The 24232-nt window shown below is 32.4% G+C and overlaps 3 protein-coding genes across 8 annotated transcripts; 1 reads left to right on the top strand and 2 right to left on the bottom strand.

Moving 5' to 3' along the window:
• Nucleotides 1-8622: 8622 nt before the first annotated feature.
• On the bottom strand, nucleotides 8623-11511 carry LOC105115858 (putative Peroxidase 48). Its single transcript, XM_011012913.1, has 4 exons — nucleotides 11076-11511; nucleotides 10125-10322; nucleotides 9525-9690; nucleotides 8623-9430 (listed from the first exon to the last, which is right to left on the bottom strand). The coding sequence occupies exons 1-4, from the start codon at nucleotides 11430-11432 to the stop codon at nucleotides 8946-8948; spliced, it is 1206 nt and encodes a 401-aa protein (XP_011011215.1). The 5' UTR covers nucleotides 11433-11511; the 3' UTR covers nucleotides 8623-8945.
• A 2598-nt stretch (nucleotides 11512-14109) lies between these two features.
• Nucleotides 14110-18732, top strand: LOC105115855 (cyclin-T1-3-like). 6 transcript variants are annotated; one of them, XM_011012908.1, is made up of 8 exons: nucleotides 14110-14224; nucleotides 14307-14361; nucleotides 15026-15338; nucleotides 15823-15904; nucleotides 16131-16265; nucleotides 16694-16869; nucleotides 16944-17095; nucleotides 17268-18732. In XM_011012908.1, exons 3-8 carry the CDS (start codon nucleotides 15112-15114, stop codon nucleotides 18371-18373), a joined length of 1878 nt encoding a protein of 625 aa, XP_011011210.1. In that variant the 5' UTR covers nucleotides 14110-14224; nucleotides 14307-14361; nucleotides 15026-15111; the 3' UTR covers nucleotides 18374-18732. The 6 variants fall into 6 exon arrangements, with proteins under 6 accessions (XP_011011210.1, XP_011011209.1, XP_011011211.1 ...); XM_011012907.1 differs by having other exon boundaries at nucleotides 14110-14227; nucleotides 14309-14361; XM_011012909.1 differs by lacking the exon at nucleotides 14110-14224 and having other exon boundaries at nucleotides 14234-14361; nucleotides 15026-15114; nucleotides 15184-15338.
• Nucleotides 18733-18843: 111 nt separating this feature from the next.
• Nucleotides 18844-21952, bottom strand: LOC105115856 (peptidyl-prolyl cis-trans isomerase CYP59-like). Its single transcript, XM_011012912.1, has 3 exons — nucleotides 21716-21952; nucleotides 19731-19823; nucleotides 18844-19600 (listed from the first exon to the last, which is right to left on the bottom strand). Exons 1-3 carry the CDS (start codon nucleotides 21853-21855, stop codon nucleotides 19246-19248), a joined length of 588 nt encoding a protein of 195 aa, XP_011011214.1. The 5' UTR covers nucleotides 21856-21952; the 3' UTR covers nucleotides 18844-19245.
• Nucleotides 21953-24232: the final 2280 nt, after the last annotated feature.

Raw genomic sequence — 24232 nt, 5'->3', positions numbered from 1 at the left:
GTTTTAAAAAAAAGAAACATCCATTGAGCAAATGAAGTATAGCCTATTGGAACTTATTCTAGTCATCTAGAAAATTAGGGTTCAAGTTTTTAGATTTCAAAATGCAAATTTTAATTTACTTTCATCTAAAAATGCAAAAACTCAAGAAATTTGCTAAACTCATTATCAACTTCAAAACATCCTCCGATAAGAACAAAAATATAACAAAAATCAAACTATACATTTAAAAAAAATATATAGACCCTAATCTTTATTTTTTAGTGGCCAAAAAGGAAAATCATATTAATTGAACTTTCCTCTCCAAGACAACTATTGACAACAAGATCAACAATTCTAACAAATATAGATGATTGAAATCATTCTCTCTCGTATCTAAGGATATTCTAACAAATATAGATCAACAAGATCAACAATTCTCATCTCTTTTCTATAACAACTTTCTCTTTTTTCTCTCCATATCTAAGGATCCAAAACATGAGAAAAATAAAGATCTGGATTAAAATGTAAACACCTAAAGCTAGGAGTATCAAAATACAAAAAAAAAAAACTATACGAATTGACTTCAACTTTTGAAAAAATTTAAAGACCAAAACAAACTTTTCACAATATTAAAGGGATGAAACGTGATGAAAATAAAATTTTTAGACTGAAAAATAAAATGCATAAAACTACAAGGATAAAAAATATAAAAATTAAAAATTCATTGAAATCTTCAAGGACTAAATTCAACATTTTACAACATCTATGGACTGAAATATAAGAACAATGAAGTTTTATAACTAAAATTTTAACAATTAAAACTACGAGGACCAAAATTATAAAAAAAAAATTATAAGAAACAAACCATAATTGTCCAAGTATGAGATAGTCTATTGTAAACCACCCACCTTTTTTAATTTATTTACAATGAACTCTCTTTTTCTCTTCTTATACAAATATAAGATTCATCATAAATATTGATTTTAAATCTCATTTTTACATGAAAAGAGAGAATATAATTATAATGAAAATTTCCTCTAAATTTATCAATGAAATTGACTGATTATAGCTAGCAAAGGTATTAGCACTCCTAGTACATATTATTTAAGGTAAGCTGTATTGTGTGGTTTTGATATGGTTTAAAAGTGTTAATGGATTTATAACTGGTGGTTCGTCTATAACTGACACGATTAAAAGATTGATGTCTTCTCCCAAGTGCAGGAGTGTCGAAGTAATAAATAACCTGGCAAGACCGGGGTTGAACCACAGTGCAGGAGTGTTGAAGTAATAAATAACCCGGCAAGACCGGGGTCGAACCACAGGGAGGTTAATTGTACAAATTATAAATAACAATAATACAACAACAATAACAATAACAACAACAATAATAATAGTAATAACAACAACAACAATAACAACAACAACAACAACAATAATAATAATAATACTAATAATAGTAGTAGTAGTAATAATAATAATAATAATAATAAAGAAAAAGAAGAAGAAGAAGAAGAAGATGAGAACTTTGAGATGAAATATTAACGTAAAGATTTAACAACGATAACAATAAATGTCAAGGTTAGAGGATCCACTAATGGTATGTCAAACAAGTATAGTATAAACTCTTATTAGTCAATTGGAAACCACAAACAAAGAAGATTTCAATCAGATTATAGATTGTTAACATGATTATATTAGTTATCTTATTCAATTAATGCTAATACTTGTAAATCTCGTCAAGCATTCATGATTATAACTTATGTTAACAACAAATCAAGTTCCTTTCATAGCTCAGGTGTCGATTATACCATACAGTATGGGCTATGAAAGTATCAAGTATTTGATGTATCAAGTGTTATACAACATAAATCAAGATTAGTCATTTAACAAGCAAAGTATTAAAGAGTGAACGAGATAACAAATACAAAACATGTTAGTATCAAACATTAAAGTCCATATTAAGTTTACACTATACTTATTCCTACACCATTAGTGTAACCTTTTCACCTTGACATAATAAACTTAGCTAGACATAATGAAAGAAAGAAAAATGAATAAACAAAATAAGAACATAAATAAGATAAAAGTTACCTAAGTAAATGAAAGGAAATGAAAGACATAAACTTGATATTAATGAAAGCAAAACATAAGCAATACAAAAAATACAAAGAGAGAAAGCAAGAGCATGATCTTGATCTAGAAACCAAGATGCCTAAATGCATGGCAAATGCCTCCTTTTATAGGCCAAAATTGGGAACTATTGATTTGATGACTAATTGATGAGTGAGTGGCCAACTCTTGACTTGGTGACAATCCTTATCTTCTCTTGTCTGCCCAAAACGTCATTGATAACGTCAACATTGGAGCCACTTGAAAAAATGAAAGTTGTAGAAAATTGTCTCAGCTTTCTTTTTGTAAAAACTTCAGCTCATTTGGACTTCTAGAACTCCAGATATGGCCAAAATACTAAACAGTGCTCGGGCTGGAGGACAGATTCGGGCTTCTTTGTTATTGCTACAATTTGGACTTGAAAATGGCCTTTTTAGATCTTGGGCTCTATATGAAAGTTGTAGGTCTATGTCTTACCTTTCCATCCATATAAAGTAGACGTAAATCTGAGATCTATAGCTACAGATATGACCCAATTATCGAACAATATTCTGGTTTGGATTGCACCGACATCTCTTTTCTAATTTTGGTCATCTCTTTGCCCTTGCAATTTAAGTTCTTAAAGTCATCAATCAATCCTTTCATTTATGTAATAGACCTGCATTTAAAATGAACATTTACCACAAATTAAAGGTATCTTAAATTATTAGATATATTATTATAAAACATGCTTTAATAAGTATAAACTAATAATATTATACAATGATAAAAAAAAATGTCAATGTTAGAGGATCCACTAATAATATTAAAGATAAGCAAAGTATAAACTCTTTATAAATTATCAATATGACTATATTAATCATCTTATTTACATAATATCATACTTATAAATTGTATCAGATACTCATAATGCTAACTTATGTTGACAACAAATCAAGTTCATTTCATAACAATGATGTCGACTGAAGACTATGAAGAATCAAGTATTAGATGTACCAAGTGTTATACAACCTAAATATAGATTAATCCTTTAACAAGCATGATATTAAGAATTAATAAGAAAAAAAAAAGATAAGACATGTTAATAGCAAGTTATTTAGGATATAAACATTCAAGTCCATATTGAGTTTATATTATACTTATCCTAACACCATTAATGAAACCTTTTCACATTAACATGATAAACTTAGCTAAATATTATGAAGAAGAAAAACATAAATAAAAAATATAAGAACATAAACATGTTATAAGTTAACTAGGTATAGTAAAGGAAATAAAAGTATAAATAAAAGATTAATGAAAGCAAAACTTAAGCATTACAAAAATATAAAAAGAGAAAGCAAGGACATGATCTTGATCTGAAAACCAAGATGCCTAAATGAATGTTAAATGTCTTCTTTCATAGGCTAAAATTCAGAACTATTCATTTGATAATTGATTATTGATGTAGTGGCCAACTATGATTTAGTAGACTTGATGGACAATAGCACTCAAGCATTTTGGCTGGATGAAATGACATTAATGCAATAAGAATTTGATAAAGTGTTCTTCATGAAAGTTATTAGAAATTGTCTTATCCTTCAACCCGCCAAAGTTCAGAGTATTTGGATCACTATAGCTCGAGATATGTCTAAAATACTGAGTAGTGCTTCTGGTGGACATGGTGGATAGCCTTCAAACTCTTGTCTGGATGAAATTTCATTACTAGCATCAGAATTTGAGTAGGTCTTCTTCATAAAAGTTTAAAATTAATTTATCCTTTCACCCATTAAATTTCATGTCATTTTTCCTTCTAAAACATTAATTATGGGTAAAATTATGAGTAGTGTTTTGGCTAAAATATAGGACAGATTCTGACTTCTCTTTTGTTGCCAAACTTTGAATTTGAAAACGAGAGATTTGGGTCTTTCACTATTCATGAACGTTGTAGGCATATTTCTTAGCTTTTTAGCCATATAAACCAAATTGAAATCTAAGATCTATAACTCTAGATATGACCCAATGACTGAACATTGTTCTAATTTGAATTGAATCGATATCTCCTTTCTAAGCTTAGCCTTTTTTTTTATTTTTTCACTTTCAATAGTTAACTAAAGCAATCAATCCTTTGAATTGTGAGATATGCCTATATTTAAAATGAGCATTTACCATAAATTAAAGTTATCTTATTAATTAGTACTTAAAAGTGCATGTTTATCAAGGTTTTATATCATCATTATGCACTTGAAGTATTAATAACTTCTTAACTAAAACATATTTTATAATAACATATCTAATAATATAAGATACTTTGTGGTAAATGTTCATTTTAAATGCAAGCCTATCATATAAATGAAAGGATTGATTGATGAATTTAAGAATTGAAATTGAAAAGACAAAGAGATGACCAAACTTAGAAAAGAGATGTTGGTGCAGTCCAAACAAAAACATTGTTTGGTAATTAGGTCATATCTAGAGCTATAGATCTCAGATTTAGATAATGGATGGAAAGGTAAGACATAAGCCTACAACTTTCATATGGAGCCCAAGATTTAGAAAGGCCATTTTGAAGTCCAAATTATAACAATAACAAAGAAGTCTGTATTTGTCCTACAGCTCGTGTACTATTCAGTGTTTGACCCATATCTGGAGTTCTAGAAGTCCAAGTGACTTCTATTTTATTTTTCTGGAAAGCTGAGATAATTTCCTACAACTTTCATGTTCAAGTGGTTCCAATTCTGACATTATCAATGAAGTTTTGGGCAGAAAAGAAAAGATAAGGATTGTCACCAAGTCAAGAGTTGGCCATTCACTCATTAACTAGTCATCAAATCAATAGTTTCTAATTTTGGCCTATAAAAGGAAGCATTTGCCATGCATTTAGGCATCTTGATCTCCAGATCAAGATCATCCTCTTACTTTCTCTCTTTGTATTTTTGTAATGTTTAAGTTTTATTTTCATTAATATCTTGTTTATGTCTTTCAATTTCCTTTCTTTTATTTAGTTAACTTTTATCTTATTTATGTTCTTATGTTGTTTATTTATTTTTCTTTGTTTCAATATGTTTAGGTAAGTTTATTATGTCAAGGTGAAAAGTTTACATTAATGGTGTACCAATAATTATAGTGTAAACTTAATATAGACTTTAATGTTTGATACTAACATGTTTTATATTTGTTATCTTGTTCACTCTTTAATACTTTGCTTGTTAAATGACTAATTTAGATTTATGTTGTATAACACTTGGTACAACAAATGCTTGGCACTTTCATAGCCCATACTATATGGTATAATCGACACTTGAGCTATGAAAGGAACTTGATTTGTTGTTAACATAAGTTATAAGCATGAATGCCTGACGAGATTTACAAGTATTAGCATTAATCGAATAAGATAACCAATGTAATTATGTTAATAATTTATAATCTAATTGGAACCTCCTTTGTGTGTGATTTTCAATTGAATAATAAGAGTTTATACAATACTTGTTTGACATACCATTAGTGGATCCTCTGTTTATACTATACTTATTTGACATATCATTAGTGGATCCTCTAACCTTGATATTTATTGTTATCATTGTTTAATCTTTACGTTAATCTTTCATCTCAAAGTTCTCATCAACTTCTTTATTATTATTATTATTATTATTACTACTACTGCTACTACCACTACTACTATTATTGTTATTATTATTATTATTATTGTTATTGTTACTATCGTTGTTGTTGTTGTTGTTGTTGTTGTATTATTGTTATCTATAATTTATACAATTAACCTCCTTATGGTTCGACGCTGGTCTTGCCGAGTTATTTATTACTTCGACATTCCTGCACTTGGAAGAAGATATCAATTTTTTGGTCGTGTCAGTTATATTATCAGACTTGTTATTATAAAACATGCTCTAATTAAGGAGTTATTCATCCTTCAAGTGCAAAATGATGATATAAAACTTTGATAAAAATGTACTTTTAATTATTAATTAGTGCCTTGACATAGTTCACTTATTTTGAAACGCAAAAGTATTTTCCATAACTTGTATATTATGGTGAATAATAATTTCAATTAAAATTGTTGAATATTAAAAAAAGTTAAGAATTTTCTAGTCAACTCCTCATATTTAAATATCAATATATTTGTAAGTCCAACATTTATACCAAAATAAGGATAATTAATTTTCAGAGAAAAAAATAGTGTTATTAAAATATTGGTTACATCTTTAAGGAATTTTACAAACTTGTTGTAAATTTGATAAAAAATATAAAGAAATACAAAAAACGTTTCTAAAACAATGTTAAAACATTTTTCTTTTCTTTTTTATAAATAAAATGCATTTTTTTATTAATCATGCAATATGCAACAAGCAAAAATCTTTTTCTTTAAAACTATGTTTAGCAAAAACTCATTTTTTTCCTAAAACTAAAACTATTAAAATAAGCTTAGGTGATGTTTGCTAAACACACCCTTAAGTCAAAGAAAACACTTAGAAAAAACATTGTTAGCCAAATACGATCTTAACCTTTAACCTGATTTTGACTTGATTGGGTTAACCTGAAACTTTTGGTTTGACCATAAACCAAACCAAAATCTACTAATTTGATCTGGAAAATAAACCAAGACCTAAATCATAATTCAAAACAAAATCAAACTTAAAACAAAAACAAAAAAGTCAAAAAATAAATTATCAAAACAAATCAAAACCTAAAAAAAGTAAGAACATGAAGAACATTCAACATGAACTAACAACATATATTTCAAAGTAGACTAGATACAGATAAACTAAGGTCATAAACATATAGAAAATCTTGCAAAGATCAATAATGTAATATTCATGCACTTTGATTATCACTAAAAAATTGTGGTTTTATCAAAATGAATTTTGGTTCAAAATCGAAGCCCTAAAATAAAAAAAATACTAAAAACATGCTATTGATTCAAATAAACCCTAGATTATTAACTAATAAAGTTGTTTGAAGGATTTAGTGCAAAGAATTGGACTAAAACTGGTCCAAATCATGGAGCTAAGATAATGTTCTTCCTAAAAACATGAAAACACCTCCTAGCAACCTAGAAACCCAACACATTGTCAATCCTTCAAAACTAGCATTTTTTTCTTCTAAAACATGATTTCTTGATTCTAACAAATTACACAATCATAATCAAACATGTTTGAATTAAAAAAACTAACAAATAACATCAAAACATCAAAATTATACAAGAGATTTCAAACTTCAAAACTACCAACTTAAAACAACCTATAAAAATATAAAATTTCAATTAAAAATTGACTCTTTAAACACTTGGAACCCAAACCATGCCCAGAGACCAAAAATACAAACTAACAAACCAAATAAAAAAAAGCATCAATAACCTTACTATCAAATTTTCAAATCACTATATTTTATTTAATCTAAACATCCAAAAATATTCTAAACATCCAGCAACATTAATAAACAACTCTAAAATCAAACAAAGATAAAAAGCAACATTAAATACATTAATCAATATCAAAGATAAAAGCAATATAATACAATAAATATTCAAAAACACTCTAAAACAAGAAAGAACATGCTAGAGATGTGTCTCATGGGCATCATCTACCAGTATAAATGAATATTTTATACCTTTCAAGCTCAAAAAATGGTTGTTGCCTTTTGGTTTCTTCTTTTTCAAGTTTATTACTTCATCTCAAAGTTGAGAAAATCCTTTTCCTAGGTGCTTAAACCATCACACTTTAGAGTTTTTTTATCAATCTTTTCCTCACCTTTTTTTCTCTCTTTCTACTCTGATTTTTCAAAGGGATATTTATAAGGTTTTATTAGGGCTTTTTATATGTTCAAACATATATTGATTAAATGTTAGCTCTTAGATCAAAATAAAAGGGTTCTGGAATACATTTTACAACTGTGAGCTCTATATTTATGTTGGTTTTTAATGGTGATTTTGCAAAAAACTTGGTTTATGGAGGTTTTGGTGGTTTTTCAAACTTGGAGACCAATAAACTTGTTTCTAACCTTTTGATCCCAAGAAAAATGTGGTCAATCTTTGTTAAGAATCCACTAATAAGGTTTAAAGTGTAAACACATGAAAAAAATTAATAATCTTGTTAAATAGATATCACAATCATCAATGACTGAATTTATCATTTTCAAGACTTTGTTGGAGCAACTCCAACTTTATCATCGTTAAAGACCACCTGATATTAATAGAGAGGAGAACATCTTTCATTTTGATTCAATATTATTTAAAATAAAGGTGTATAACTCTATATTTATTTGTTTGAAAATACTAACTTAGTTAGTTTAGAATCTAAAAAAAAAAACAACTACTAATTAATTAGATAATATATTTTCAAAGAGTCACTTAGCAAGTTTTATGAATTTTCTAAATAAAGATTAAAGTTGGTAGCATGTATTTACTTAAATATCCTAATCTCAAGGGAGTTGAGCATTTTGCAAGCCCAATCTTCTCTCGGCTTCTAAAAGAGAACTTTCGCACGTGTAAAAACACCCAGAACAAGAAAAACCCCATTGAGAAAATTAAAGGTGATGGGATTTGTGTTGCACTTATTGTGAGAATAATCTGCAGGCACGACACCAAGAGTTCTCAATCCGGATTTGCAAATGCAATTATTGGCTCATTATCACAACCAACAACAGCTCCCTAGAACCCTAAAATTAATGAATCTTAGAATGTTCCAGGTGCACAAGAGACTGGGACTGTAGATACTGAAAGCGAAGTTATTTAATGATCGCGATGAGATTCCTTCTCTTCAACCTGGTGATATTACATCTCAAACTCTTTGGTAGTCTTTTGAAGGAAAAAGAACTGATCTTACCGTTCGTCACAAGAGTTGACTGTTGCTGGACTCTGTCATTCAAGATTGGCTGGTGGGAAAGGAGCATTTGTTTCGGACCTGACCTAGAGTTCCAGTCAAGACACCAAGGTTTGACATCTTCACCATGGACCTGGAAAAGTCCCTTCTAAAGGTTGTTCCATCATCTGAAGCATAAACTGCCACAATTCTTGCTGTATTCTCATCAGCCATCAATTGTTGGTCAGCAAATAGAAGTCCTCTACCCCCCAGCAAATTCTGATAGTAGTGGTTATCAAAACGTGCTCCAGATAGTATAGAAGCGGATAATCCTTGGAAAATCATTGCCGAACTAGAGTTCCTCGTCTCCCTTGATTTCATAGAAGCTACAGTTCCATCATGATTGGTGCTGTTGCTATCCTGACAAGCAAGTCTCAATTCATTTAGGAAATCATGATCTACAGAGGCATCTGGTTGTCCTGTCCCAGAGAAGTTAGTGAGGCGATTCCGGATGAAGTCACAGCTGATTTTGCCCACATTATGAGCACCTATAGAATCAAGAAATTTATTCAGTCCATGATTGATTCTATCATTTCTTGGAAGACATAAAAGGGAACAGAGAGAAAGACGCACAGTAAGTACCTAAGAGATTGACTGTTTCTCTTTCATCAAAACCCCTGCGGGAAAAGAGGAAAAGTGTTCGGGTGATGTTATCATTGGGCTTTGGAATCTCGTCCATGGCTTCATCAAAGTAGGATTGAGTACTGTCTCTCCTGCCTGTAAAAACTGGATAAAATGGACCACCAGCCTGCAACATCAGGCAACAACGAACACCATCAGCGTGGATGGTGAAGAAGGTATGGATGGGAGTAAAGCAGCGGCATACTAGGACTGATTCAGTTCCTTGTTTCAGAAATTTCAATAACCAAACAGAAGGAAGGGAAGTGATGAAACTTAAATCAAAATAACAAGGTCCTAATGCTGTTCCATCACCCTTAAACATTTCAGATCAAAGACTGCAAAATTTGTAGTCTAACTAACTGAAATTTTCACTCGGAGTCAGATTCAGATGTCATTAACGAAAGCTCTTACTACGTCTTTTTTTTTTTTTTTTTCAAAACAGAAACACCTGAAAGCTAAAGAAAACTAAAGCTTAGTTCAATATCGAACTGAATGAAGGAAAGATTAAAGCTGCTGAGTGCCAAGTCCATGTAAAGAAAACAAAGCAATAGAAGTACAGACCAGCACAACAGCATCTCTGGTGGCAAGTGCAAGGGTGTCAGCACATGAAACTACTCCTGGGCATGCATTGTCAAGCTCCTCCTTGATCATGTCAATCTCATTAATACCTCTCAAGGTCTTGTTCGGAGCGGCCTGCCTCTCAATGGAATGGTTTTTATTCCCATTGCTATCATCCAAGAAGACTGAAGCATCACAACCCTGATTGTAGTGATCCCACAAGATCAGTAATAATTAACGATATAAAAAACATTACCATGAATCAATATCTAGATAAATACAATGAAAAGAATTCTGAATCAATATCTAGATACATGCAATGACAAGAATTCTTATTGTTAATAGCAAGACTCAGCATCCAGATCAAATTTGTGGTTATCTGCCTAAGAAATTAAGGAGTGCCCCATCAATGATAGCTCCTCACGAAAAGTGTCTCAGCGAAGAATTTACAGAACCAAACAACTGAGAATAACAGGCCAAGAGTTGAAGCAAGGATGCACAATAACAAGAGAAGAAATTTCATAAAACACGCAATTTAAGGCCAATACAGACCTGAAAAGCTAAAGAACCAAGTAGCCAACTGCAACAGAAAAATAACACACAACTAACAAACACGAGGCAGGCACACTTTGCGTGTAAACCAACACACCACAAAAACAAAATCCCAAATTGATAAGAACCCTATGATCATCAACAAATAAGAAACCAAATTCCCCATTTGGGAATAACTTTGTAGTGATCAAAAACCCTCAAAGAAAGGAAAGAATACATAGAATCCACAAACCTGGCCACTTGAAAAAACCCTCAAAGAACTACAACAAAGAAACCCCAATTGAGCAAAACCCTTGCACACATCCATATTTAGAGAAAAGAAAAGCCACAAACATTTAAAGAAAAGAAAACCTAATTGAGGAAAACCCACAAAAAAAAATCAAGAAGAAGAAAATAGCATACCTTGATGAAGCAATCATGGAAAAGAAGCCTTAAAAGACCAAAAGAAATATCATTTTGCTGCATGTAAATCCTTGCCATTGTTGATCTAACAATTGACTCAGCTTGTGGACAATTCTGGCGATAAAAATCGTATTCAAGACCGTGAAGCTCATCAGCTAAAGAAATAACACCTCCTGGAGTACTTGTGGCACTGTCTCTTTGTAGAAAAACAGAAAATGTTTTCTCTTCTTTTTCCAGCTTCTCTCTTTTGGCCCTTTCCTCCTCCTCTATTTCAGATGGAAATTTTAAGGAAAGAATCACAGAGATTACGAAGATAACTATAAGTGTCTTTGTCTTTCTCTTCATTAACTTTGCCATTTCTCTCTTCAATCAATCAAGTTTTTGATTTTTCAATTCTTTGAAGAAGCAGAAAGAGAGAGGGGCGGTTTGTAAGTACTGAGAGAGGGCGGGAAATGGAGGTGAGGCAGTTATGTTTCTTGAATTGACGGAAATAGCCTACAAACAGGTATTATTTTCGATGAGACTGGCATGGGGTTGTTGGTAATTTGGATGCTTAATGCGGTCGTTAGTGGTACAAACAACTACTCTTGCATTCCAGGGCTTGGCCTAGCGGTAGAAGGGACTTATCTCCTTCCACTGCACCTGGGTTCGAGCCCTGGCGTGCACACCTATCACCCTCGCGGTGCCTTACATGCCTACTGTGTTTGCAGAGTATTTAGTGGGCCGTGGGGATTAGTCGTGGTGCGCGCAAGCTGACCCGGACACCCCACATAAATAAAAAAAAATATCTAATTGATGAAAAAATAAATTATTAACTCGTGGTAGATTATTTTTTAGCGTAAAAAAAACTAATTATTGTTTTTTAATAAAACAAATTTTAATTATAAATTCAAAATATAATATCAATTTAATGATGTTTTTTAAAAAATATTGATATAACTATATGTTAAATAATATTTTTTTTAAATACTAAAATTATAATATATTGCATAATACAAGTTAATTTGATAAATATATAACTCATGAAAGATTACGAAAGATTAACATATTTTTTTTTTTTTTAATTTTTTCAGCAAGGTTCTAGTGGCTGCATTAGCCGAGAAACCCCATTTCTTTGACAAGTTCGCCATCGATGATGGATTCTTTTGTCGGAGAAATCCTTGGATGATGACATTAAAGGTGGTGCCTTCGTTGCTTGCACAGCCGTCCTCTTCCATTTTTCTTAAAAGCTTGTGTGCTTCAGCCAGCAACCCTTTCTTGAAAAATCCATTTATTAACGCAGTGTGTGCATGAAGGTCAACACGAAACCCTTCATCAGGCAGTCTAGAAAACAGTTCCTTACCTTGTTATATATTCTTCCCACGGCGGCGGCTGCTTTTGAAAGCAGAGATTTGAAAAGAAGCCTATCATAACAACCATCTGTTGTTGAAGACGAAGAAGAAGTTGGAGGCCGAAGCAGAATCAAAATCATGGCCGTAATTATTGTCCTTTTTCACTGCCCAGCTATCCCTACTTAAGAGAATGGGTTACTTAAGAGAATCAATACATTAAAATAATTACAAATATAAAAAAATTAAATTTTAATAAAAAAGTTAAATTTTTAAAAATAAAGTTAGCAAACACTCATTTCATTTCTATTCTAATCTCTAAATAAATTCTCTAAAGACAAGTCGCTTGCTTCACCATCACTAGTACTAATGAAGTAGGTCTACACATGGAAATTAGATTTTGAAGCAGTCTAATCTCATGAAAAATGTAAAATTTCTCTCATTAAATCTAATAATTTCTCAAATCTTTATTCATTCAATACATAATTTTTCACTTATTTAATTAGGTATATATATATATATTTATTTTTTAAAATTAATTTTTTATGCTAAAAAATGCGTTAGAAATGCTGACGCATTCTTTTTTATTATTGAATATTACAATATGGTAGAGACGGAATGCTGCTTTCTTTTTTCTCACACAACAAGAATACAGTTGCCATGTATAATAACCAATAATAAGGTTTAACCTGAATTTATGAATAATTTGTGGAATATTATCAAATAAAAAGGTGATGTATAACAGTAAAAGCATGGATGAGTTCGTTTGTGTATATTATTTTAATAGTCAATGAATCCTCCATATAAATAAAATTTCATTTCTATATTTTTAAATTCAAATAGATTTTTTTTTGTGATCACATTCACAATGGATACTATTATTTAAAACTTTATAATATACATGAAGAATAATGAAAAATACAACTAATAGATTTTGCTAAAGATGACCTACGGTTTGAGTGGTTGATCTAAATAAAAATATAATTTTTTTTTCTTCCCTCGAAGTTGGTAGGAATATATTTCAAATGATATTTTTTTATATTTTATTTAAAATTAATTTATTAATGTTTTTAAATTATTTTAATATGCTAATATTAAAAATATTTTTTTAAATAAAAATATTATTTTAATATATTTTTAAATAAAAATACTTTAAAAATCAACTTCTACTATCTTCTAAAATACTTATTCAGTGTATATTTGAAATTAAAATATAATTAGATTTTTATATAAATACAATTATTTTAAAGCATGGATTATATCTTATTAAAAAGTTAAAAATACATATTTTTTATTTTTTTTATAAATTAAAAAAAAAACTTAACCTTATCTTACCACATTTCAATTACAAGCACACCAGTAAATAAAAATATACCTTTGTTAACTTATCATTATTCTATCATAAATTTCATTAACTACAATTTTAATTTTAATTATAGAAACACAATTAGCAATCTCTAACCTTAAAAATTCATGTTTCTATTGTTATTTCTTTCTTGATATTTTTTTGCATTTACATCAATTAATTTTTTTTTTAAAGGATAAAGATTTGTGTTGTTTCTTGGGTAATTGCAGATCAAAGGTGGAGTAAACTTTAAGCCTAAAAAATAAAACAAAGAGGGATTACTGACCATCAAAATGAATAATAATTAAAACAATGATAAACTCAAAAAAACAAAAACAAATAAAAACAACGGTCCCCAGTAAAATAGCATGGCAAATTCTTTTACCCCCAAGTCATTGTTTCCTCATGCTTATAAACCCTAAAATTTTCCACGAACATCCCTTTTCTTCACTCACTTTCTTCCTCTCCCTTTTTTGGAGGTTATATCCTCCTCCTTCAACTATTATTTTGACAGACTCACATGTTTTGATTTATTTTTAATGTTGTTTTCTTGGTAACAGAGAAACTCATTTGTTTTCCCTTGTCTTTTGTTCTGCTCTCGTGACTATACAAGGTATAATTCATCACTTTTTCATTTGAAATTGTACATGGCATCTTGTTTTTGTTTGGTTTGGTGGAAAGTAACTTACTTTTTGTGAAAGATTAGGAAGAGATTGTACGGGTTAGTTTTTGTTTTTGTGTTAATATTCTGGGCTTGTAAAGAAAACACTTTTTTAAAAAATCTTTTAGATTTTTCGGTTTTGAATTGGTTCTTAATCTGGAATCTGGCTTATTTTTCTGTTGGAGTTTGTTAAATTTATGTACTTGGCTACGATTTTTCCGACCAACAGTTCATTTTATATGTTGCCAGAAAGCTTTTTAATCATTATGGGTCTGGGTTTATAATTCGCCTTATATTTTATCCCATAGAATGGATGACCATTTGATTGCATGGGAGAGTTAGTAAATCTTAGAAGGGGTTTGACTGTCAATTATTACAAATTGTTTGTAAAGTTTTCAGGTCGGAATTGAAGCTTAAAGTTTATAGTATTAGTTAAATTTTGAGGTTTTTTTTTTTCTTTTTTTATCTAGATTCTGATTTTCTATTTACATTTTTTTTTTTCTTTTTTTATCTAGATTCTGATTTTCTATTTACATTTCTTTTTTTCTTTTTACTAAAAGTGCATGCTTTCATAGCCTATTTTGATCTTGATGTGTATTGGCAAATCTGTTTGCAGGGTTATTGCCTAGTGGCACATTGATTTCTTCAGTTCATACAGGGCCTGTATAGACTGTTCATAACATTTGGTGGTGCCAGACACATATGGTAAATTTAATTACTAGTGATTCATCTCATTCCGGAATGAATGATGGCGGACTGTCTAGATATTCTCAGGGAAAACTTGAAGAAGGTGGTTGTTGGTACTTTTCTAGGAAGGAAATTGAAGAGAATTCTCCATCTAGACAAGATGGCATTGACTTAAAGAAGGAGGCTTATCTACGCAAGTCATACTGTACATTTCTACAAGATTTCGGCATGAGACTTAAAGTGTGAGTTTTATGTTGTACTCTATCTCATTTTGCTTAAACTAAATGTTTAACGTCTCTGAATTTCAATTTTTATTATATGAATGTTTTCTGGGTAGTCCCTTTCATATAAAAATTGGATTAAAATGGAATCTATATTTACAAGTTAAGATAATTTCCTGTTCCCTTTGGTTGGTCAGTGATGAGAACATGCTGTGTTTATGCTTTTATCTCTTAATTTTTTTGTTACATAGTAGTATATGGGGATTGCCAATGTTGAATTTATAGAGTATTTGAAGGAAGCATAACAAAGAATTCAAACCAGAATGCACACCATTTGATGGTGAAACAGAGAAGGTAGAGTTTTAAAAGGAGTAATGGTTCTTCTGTTTACACTACTTAAATTTTTAAGCGGATGATTTGATATATTGTTGTTGTTCTGCACATTGAATGCACTGTATTCTTGGTAATTATGTGTGAGATAAATCATGTATTTTTTGAAATGCAGGCCCCAGGTAACAATTGCTACTGCAATAATTTTCTGTCACCGATTCTTTCTTCGTCAATCCCATGCGAAGAATGATAGGAGGGTGAGTCAACATTCCTTCATTAAATGTCAAATCCTTTTCTCCTTCTTGGAAATGATTATTTAATACATATCCAGGATGATATGTAACTGAGGTAATAGCCAGTGCAATTGTCTCTTCCTTCTTTTTGGTGTTTTCCTTATGTAGTACCCACTCCCTGAATTTGTAACCAATGTTTAGATTTCCTTAAATGACCATCTTGTCTAATTTCGCTCAAATTGTCTCCCAGACTATTGCTACAGTTTGTATGTTTCTTGCGGGGAAGGTGGAGGAGACTCCCCGTCCACTGAAAGATGTTATTCTCGTTTCTTATGAAATTATACATAAAAAGGATCCTGAAGCAGTTCAGAGGATCAAGCAAAAGGTAATTTGCTTGTGCAAAGATGCTCCCCACTTCTTCTGTTACTTGTGCATATCTATCTCATTTCATCCCAGCAGTGGGATTTGGATTCCCCTCCACCACTTCTCCCCTTTTCTGATTTGACTATGCTTTACACAATCCACTTCACCCCAACAATTGATCTTAAGCCCAAGCATGTTGTGTCTGAACTCAAAATGCCAAACTGTATTGTCTTGTTGTCAATCCCTTGGACCATACAGATTATAATCTACAACATGTTTGTGGTTGTTTTGATATTCAATGTTTAGCATATTTTCTTTTGCTTCTGTATATCCCTATCATATTCAGCTGTCCTGTATATATATGTTGCCTTTGTTCTGTTCACATTCCTTTTGTTTCCCTGCACAGTTCATTTTCTTTCTCTTAACTTGCTATCCACATCTCTCGTGCAGGAGGTATATGAACAGCAGAAGGAAATAATTTTACATGGAGAGAGGGTTGTACTTGCAACTCTTGGTTTTGATTTAAATTTGCTCCATCCATATAAACCTCTTGTTGATGCTATAAAGAAATTCAAGGTTGCTCAGAATGCCCTTGCTCAAGTTGCATGGAATTTTGTGAATGATGGGTATGGAAAATTGCTTATTTTAATTTACATACCTTTCTTCATTGTCTCATCTTGATTGGGGATGCCACATGCAGACTGCGTACATCTCTTTGCTTGCAATTTAAGCCCCACCACATTGCGGCAGGTGCCATTTTCCTTGCTGCAAAGTTCCTCAAAGTAAAGCTCCCATCAGATGCTGAGAAGGTCTGGTGGCAAGAGTTTGATGTCACCCCACGCCAGTTGGAGGGTTGGTGTTTTTCCTACAATCATATCATTAATATTAACAAAGTATATTGGGCGTGGGGGGATTTTGGGGGAGCCATGTAAATACAAGTGTAATCCTCTGACAGTGTTTACTATACAATAGCACTTTTGAATATGGTGGGTTTCATCTTTAATTGTGGAATTAATTCTCGCAGAGGTAAGCAATCAGATGCTGGAACTGTATGAACAGAACCGAGTGCCCCCATCAGCTAACAGTGAAGCTGAAGGAAGCATTGTAGGTGGAACTTCTCATCGGGCCACATCAAAAGCTTCATCTAGCAATGAAGAACATGTGGCACCTAATAATCATTCTCAGACTGGAGGTATTAGTACAATACTTGGAAACTCAAATCCAATGTCTAGACCAGTGCATGAGCAACCTCTTGCAGATAGTCATGGTGGTCCTCCAAGAACCAGCCAAAATCATGGTAGTTATCATGGAAGTGCTGAGATGAGAAGTGCCTCAGACCACAATATGGATGGTGAACCTAAAGATGATCTACCCTATGAAATAGAGACATTGCCTTCCCAGGGAAATTTTAGGGAAGGTCAAACCTTGAGACGAGCCTTGGATGGGCTTGGAAATGAAGATCTAGAAAGGAATGTTGCAAGAAGTGAAATAAAAGATTCAGGAGAATCAAAAGATAAACATTTTGGTCGAATTGGGGAGCATAGAGAGGGTACGTTTGGTCAATCACCCCAAGATGCTATTAAAAAGATTGATAGAGACAAAGTGAAGGCAGCTTTGGAAAAAAGAAAGAAGTCCCGAGGTGACATGACTCGAAAAACTTACTTCTTGGATGACGATGATTTAATTGAGAGGGAACTGGAAGATGGAATTGAACTGGCTGCTGAAAGTGAAAAAAACAAGCATGATAGAAGACAAAGCTGGTCCAAGCCCTTGGACAGGGAAGAATATGAGAACTTGCATCATGGAAAGACTATTGATGCAAGGGACGAAAAGCATCATGGAATGAGGGGACAGTTATCTCAAAAGCCAGATCTGAACAACATTGAAGATGGGGAACTGCCTGCTCCTGATGATATGGACCAGGGTTTTCCCTTACCTAAGCTGATCAACCGCAAACATAAGGCATCAAGCCCCCGTGACAGAAAGTTTGAGGGGAAGCATCGGAATGATAATGTGCCTGGGTCTCACCATTATAATCATCATGATTATACAGATGATCGAAACAGGATGAACCGGCTTGGTTATATGGAGAGAGATCATAAAAGACATGTCCCAGAAAATCATGCCTGAGGTATTAATGTTTGCTGGAGCACTTGGTGTAAAGCTCTCTCTCACGGATGCTGGTAACTGTTTAAACGAGATCACAGTCCCTTTGTATTTCCTTTGCAGTAAGTCGAAGTAATATATCAGCTGTTGGAGGATTCTGTTCTGAAAGGATGATTCTAGTGAGGTCTGAGCCCTATAGCATCTATCTTATAGTTGATGGTTGGATTAAACTCTTCCACGTAATTTATAAGAATGGAAGCGAGGTTTTTGGATGTTCTTAATTGTGCTTTCCTTTGATCTTCTTGTAGAATACTTGGGATCATTATCCATGTACAAAAACGACGACGATGATAATCTAGCAATCATAATGGTTTTAGATTGCATGCTTGGTGGAATTCATTTGCATATTCAACGATGACTCTGTTTGCTGCTTTTCCTCTCCTTTTCTTTATATATGATCCCATGGTTTAACTGAACCAAACATGGGAGCTTCGTTTTTGGAAAAAAATCCACATTTTTTTCCTGGATTGAAAGAAAAACCACGAGGGTTCGGTGGATTTATTTTGGCAGTTACTACATGATCCAGTGTCAGTGAAAAGGCTGTGCAATTGAAGGGAGTGTGGTTGCCCTGTAGAATGGGGGATGACGTTGAGTTGTTACTAAATGCACGACATCCATTGAGGCTTGAGTTTCAGGCAGAAAAGGAGGCTCAATGTAATCGATATAAGCAAGTTAAATTACTGTTGAGGATTGTACAATGTAACTAAGTTCTACAATATTTAGAATCAAGAACTACCAAACCAAAGTCAAAAGAGTACCGAGCATCATCTTAGAGCTCTATTACTTTTGTCATCTCGATTACTCCTATCTCGATGAAACTCATGATCATTGTCACTTTATGCACTTCTATGTCTATGGTCTCGCTCATCTCTCTTGCCTTTATGGCTATCATGATCTCTATGACTATTAGAACTTCTCTTTCTGTAATCTTGATCGTCTTTATGGTCATCACAACCCTCTTTGACTATCTGAATTTCTCTCTCTGTAATCTCCGTAGTCTCTTCTTCTATTTCTTCGTTCTCTTCTGTCCATAAGCTTTTCTCTATGAAGTCGCTCCTCATAATATTGACTTCCTTTACTTTCAGGACATCGTTTGTCCTCTCCATGTCCACTATCTCTGTATCTCTACATGTTCCTCTTTTTTCTGGCCTTGGACTTTCTGGAGTGTCTCCATCAAATACCATTTCATATCTACAAAAGCTTGTTTCTCTTTTAGACAAATAGAGGGAGGAAGGGGGGAAAAGCCATGTTATTACTAACCTTGAATTATTATCACCACCATCCTGCATATCATCGTCCTTGAAGCCATATTATTACTAACCTTGAATTATTATCTCCACCATACTGCATATCATCGTCCTTTAGTATGTTTTTTAAAGGATGATGCTTATTGGCAGGATCTCCATTGCAATCCTGTGAGAAAAGAGAAAAAGAATATTTGCCTGAATGAATTAATCAGAGAACGTAGCTTTATACAAGAATTGTTTCCTATAATTTTGCTAAGCTATTCTGAAAATCTATACTGCAATACGAAAAGAAATATTTTACAGCACATAATTACATATTTCTTTCCTTAACACTCCCCCTCAAGTTGGAGAGTGAATATCGAGAACTCCCAACTTACGAATCATGGTAGAGAAATTTTCCTTGCCCAATGGTTTAGTGAATACATCCGCAACTTGATTTGCTGAAGTAACAAATTTGGTCACAATCGAACCATCCTGTATTTTGTCTTAAATAAAGTGACAATCTATTTCTATATGCCTAGTTCTTTCATGGAAAACAGGATTGGATGCTATATGTAAGGCTGCTTTGTTATCATAATGTAGCAATGTTGGTTTCGAATGCAATATTCATAAATCTTTCAACAATGAACGTAACCAAGATAACTCACAGCATGTACCAGCCATGACTCTATATTCGGCTTCTGCTGATGAGAGTGACATTGTTTTTTGCCTTTTTTTTCGCCAAGAAATAAGTGAAGATCCCAAAAAAACAGAATAGCCCGTAGTGGATCTACAAGTCATTGGACAACCAGCCTAGTGTGAATCACAAAAGGCTCGCAAAGACAAATCATTTTGAGAAGAGAAAAACAAACCCTGTCCTGGAGCATTTTTCAAATAACGCAACACATGTAAGGCAGCTTCCATATGTGGTTTACGTGGTGCATGCATGAATCAACTTAATACATGTACAGAATACATGATATCTGGCCGAGTAATAGTCAAATAAATTAGGCGTCCCACAAGTCGCCTATACTGGGATGGATCTCTGAGCAATTTGCCTACATCTAAGAGTTTTGTATTTTGCTTTATGGGAAAGTTCACAGGTTTAGCACCTAAAATTCCATCATCCTTTCGAAATTTCCAAAGTGTATTTCCGTTGTGAGATAGAAATACCTTTCTTTGATCGAGAGACCTCAATGCCCAGAAAATATTTCAAAGCACCCAAATCTTTAATTTAAAAACGACTACACAAAAATTGCTTCAAAGTTGATATAGCTATGAGATCATTACCTGTAATAAGAATATCATCAACATATATCAACAAAGCAGTAAAGGACTTGCCATTTCGACATGTGAACAACAAGTAGTGTGCTTTGGACTGAACATATCCGGCATCTTGAATAACTGTAGAGAATTTGGCAAACTATTGACGGGAAGCTTGCTTTAAACCATATAACGACTTGTTGAGGCGACATACCAAGTTCTCTCCTTGTCACTGAAGACCAGGATGCGGACACATATAAATTTTTTCATGGAGATCACCATGAAGAAAAGCATTGTTTATATTGAGTTGGTGAAGGGACCAATCCTGGGCAGTTGCCATAGCTAATAAACAACGGACAATAAGCATTTTAGCAGTGGGAGAAAAAGTGTCATGATAATCAATACCTTCAACCTGTGTATAACCTTTGGCCACCAAACAACTTTTATAACGCTCTATAGTGCCATCCGAGTAACGTTTGATTTTATAAATCCAATGACATCCAATCGGTTGTTTTCCAGAAGGGAGAGGAGTAAGGGACCAAGTGTGGTTGGCTGCTAAAGCTGCCAATTCAGATTGCATCGCGGCTTGCCATTGTGAATGAGAAGGGGCTTCTGTGTATGAGCGAGGCTCCACATCCTGACTAATGGTAGCAACAAAAGAATGATGTTGTGGTGAGTAACGATGGTAAGAGATAAAGTTACAAAGAGGATACCACGTACCTTTAGTGGAATGATGCAAGGGCTGCACTGGAGTGATGGAATAAGGGGGTTGAACGAGGCTGTCAGGAATGGGTGAAGCAAAGGTGGAAGAAGGGGGTTGGCCATATGATCAGGAGAACCACATTTGAAGCAACGTCTCCCTGCTGTCAATATGATAGAATACAAACACAACAATTTATATTTGGCAGAATTCCTAGAGAGAGTATTTGGTTGTTTCAAGCTCGTTAGGCATTGCATTTACAATAATCCCATCTTCCTTTCCTGAAAAGGGACTGCTCGATTTATGCCCAATCAGTTCTTTAGTACTAAGGTTTAATTCATTATAAAGTTCCTTTTTTCCCTTGACATACGTGTATGTACATGAAATACTAATCAAATAGCAATCTTTACCGAGACAGCAGTTTTGCAACACTCTGACTGAAACCCACATGAATCCTTCTATCATCAATAAAAAAATGAAGAAGCCTTAACACATGCAACCAATACACAGATTGGGACAAAGAAGTGACCAAAGTTGATGTTAATGATAAGTGATGCATTCCATCATACAACAATAGGTCATCTCAAATACATTGATAATTTGATGCAGAACAAAAAAATATTTAAAGTCTAATAAGAAAGAAAAGAAGAAGCTAGAAAGAAAAAGCTTAAGAAAAAGAAGACAAGAATAAGGTTTGAAAATATGCATTTCGTAATTTTTTATTCAATTCATAAAAAAAATTTCTACTAGGATATAAATTTTAAAGCCCTAAATAAAATAAGCAATTGAGCTTATAATCCACTAAATAAAATACCTAACAATAATTAAATCAAACCCAACAAATAAAATCTAATTAATACACCTCAACTAAAAGTTCAAATACATTAAACTAAAACATAACTTGAAGCCTAATCTCTTAATGGTTTCGATTACCTTTTATCTTCTATGATTATACGACTGCATAAACAATGTTTCGAGTCTGATGTCCTAATTAATTCTCCCAAGATTGGAGAAAATTGACCTCGTCAAGTATAGTTCAAGATGGCTCAAATAATGCTCTCAAAAATCATGATTAAGCTATTGTAATGTCTTTCTAATAATCCAAATATAATCTAAATCTAGTTGTCTAACTTATATACTAGGATTCATTGAAGTTCACTATCCTTTGTAAAAACAACTTATGCATTCAAAGTAGTTTTAATATGTTCATTTTGTGTCAATGATAAAGATAATGTGGTAAAAGTATTAAAATGAGCATCAATGATAGACTGTTGTATTTTATATATAATGAGGTCATGAGCTAATATCAAAATTTAGTGGTGACACAATTAAAAGATTGATGTCTTTTCCAAAGTATAGGAGTCTCAAAGTAATAAATAACCCGACAAGACTAAGGTTGAACTACAGGAAGATTAACAATAATAATAATAATAATAAGGAGAAGAAATTAAAGAGGACTTTAAGATGTAAGATTAATGTGAGGATTAAACAATGATAAAAATAAATGTCAAGGTTAGAGAATCCACTAATGATATTTCAAACTAGTATAAACTCTTTTCATTACTCAACTGGAAACTACACACAAAGGAGATTATAATTGGATTATAAATTGTTAACATGATTATATTAGTTATCTTATTCAAATAATGCTAATACTTGTAAATGTTGTCAAGTATTTTTACTTGTTCTAGGCATGTGTGGAATGAAGGAATTAAATGACTCACCTGATAATCAAACCTTTGCTTCAATAAGCCAACGAATATCTTCAGGAATTCCATGATTTATTAACAACCTCAATCTTGCACACCTAGCTCGGTAAAGTTTTGTAATCGCATTTTAAGGCAAAGCGAGAAAATACTTTTTCAATTATTTAAGAGTGGTATCCATTTTTCAAAATGAGAAGGAAAAATAATAAGCAACATTTATCTGCAGGATCATTCAAACCACTAGATTCATTTTCACTAGGAAAATTATCAAAGTAAACTTTCAAACGATGTCCATTTACCTTAGAAACATGGTCATTTTTTGGATTCTCAATATCAAAGGCCCTATAGGATACACATGTTTCTCAATAAACGACCTGCTCCATTTTTATCTTAGCTCTCTAGGAAATAAATGGAGTTGAGAATTATAAAGCAAACTTTTTGACCAGTATCAACTTTTTGACAGTTTTCACAAGTTTTGCAGAATGCATGCGTGTCCTTAAATATGGTGGGCCAATAAAATCTATTTTGAAAGATTTTTGCAACTGTCTTTTTTTATGAGAAATGACTCTCACATGCTTTAGAATGACAAAGTTTAATGACACTACTTATCTTATTGTCAGGAATGCATCCTTAAAATATTTGATCAAGACAATATTTGAATAAGTTAGAGTTTTGTTTCAGTGTGTTTCAGGTTTTGTCAATGTTCGTTATTTCAGGTGATATCTTCTATCATCTATCTTTTTACCTTAAAATATTGAGGATAATGTCTCGTGAGCTACGAAATCTTTTGAAGCAAGAAAATTGATATTTTTAGTAAACCAAGTGATTAGTACTTAAAAGTGCATTTTTATCATGAATTTATATCATCATTTTGCACTTGAAGTATCAATAACTCCTTAACTAAAGCATGCTTTATAATAATATATCT

The sequence above is a fragment of the Populus euphratica genome, unplaced genomic scaffold, assembly GCF_000495115.2.
Source record: "Populus euphratica unplaced genomic scaffold, PopEup_1.0 scaffold783.1, whole genome shotgun sequence".
NCBI classification, from domain to species: domain Eukaryota; kingdom Viridiplantae; phylum Streptophyta; class Magnoliopsida; order Malpighiales; family Salicaceae; genus Populus; species Populus euphratica.
This window is presented reverse-complemented; position numbering and strand designations above follow the sequence as displayed.

Bases quoted from the DNA above. Each gene is read 5' to 3' on its own strand.
- LOC105115858 (XM_011012913.1), bottom strand. From the start codon at position 11,432: ATGGCAAAGTTAATGAAGAGAAAGACAAAGACACTTATAGTTATCTTC. The intron at 9,691-10,124 runs GTCTGTACTTCT...CTGATGTTGCAG, and splicing joins CCAGAGATGCTGTTGTGCTG to GCTGGTGGTCCATTTTATCC. The intron at 9,431-9,524 runs GTACTTACTGTG...TTGATTCTATAG, and splicing joins AGAAACAGTCAATCTCTTAG to GTGCTCATAATGTGGGCAAA.
- LOC105115856 (XM_011012912.1), bottom strand. From the start codon at position 21,855: ATGCAATGCCTAACGAGCTTGAAACAACCAAATACTCTCTCTAGGAAT. The intron at 19,824-21,715 runs CCCCCTTCTTCC...TCTTTTCTCACA, and splicing joins TCTCCTGATCATATGGCCAA to GGATTGCAATGGAGATCCTG. The intron at 19,601-19,730 runs GTTAGTAATAAT...AAGCTTTTGTAG, and splicing joins GGTGGAGATAATAATTCAAG to ATATGAAATGGTATTTGATG.
- LOC105115855 (XM_011012908.1), top strand. From the start codon at position 15,112: ATGGTAAATTTAATTACTAGTGATTCATCTCATTCCGGAATGAATGAT. The intron at 15,339-15,822 runs GTGAGTTTTATG...TTTGAAATGCAG, and splicing joins TTCGGCATGAGACTTAAAGT to GCCCCAGGTAACAATTGCTA. The intron at 16,266-16,693 runs GTAATTTGCTTG...TCTCTCGTGCAG, and splicing joins TTCAGAGGATCAAGCAAAAG to GAGGTATATGAACAGCAGAA.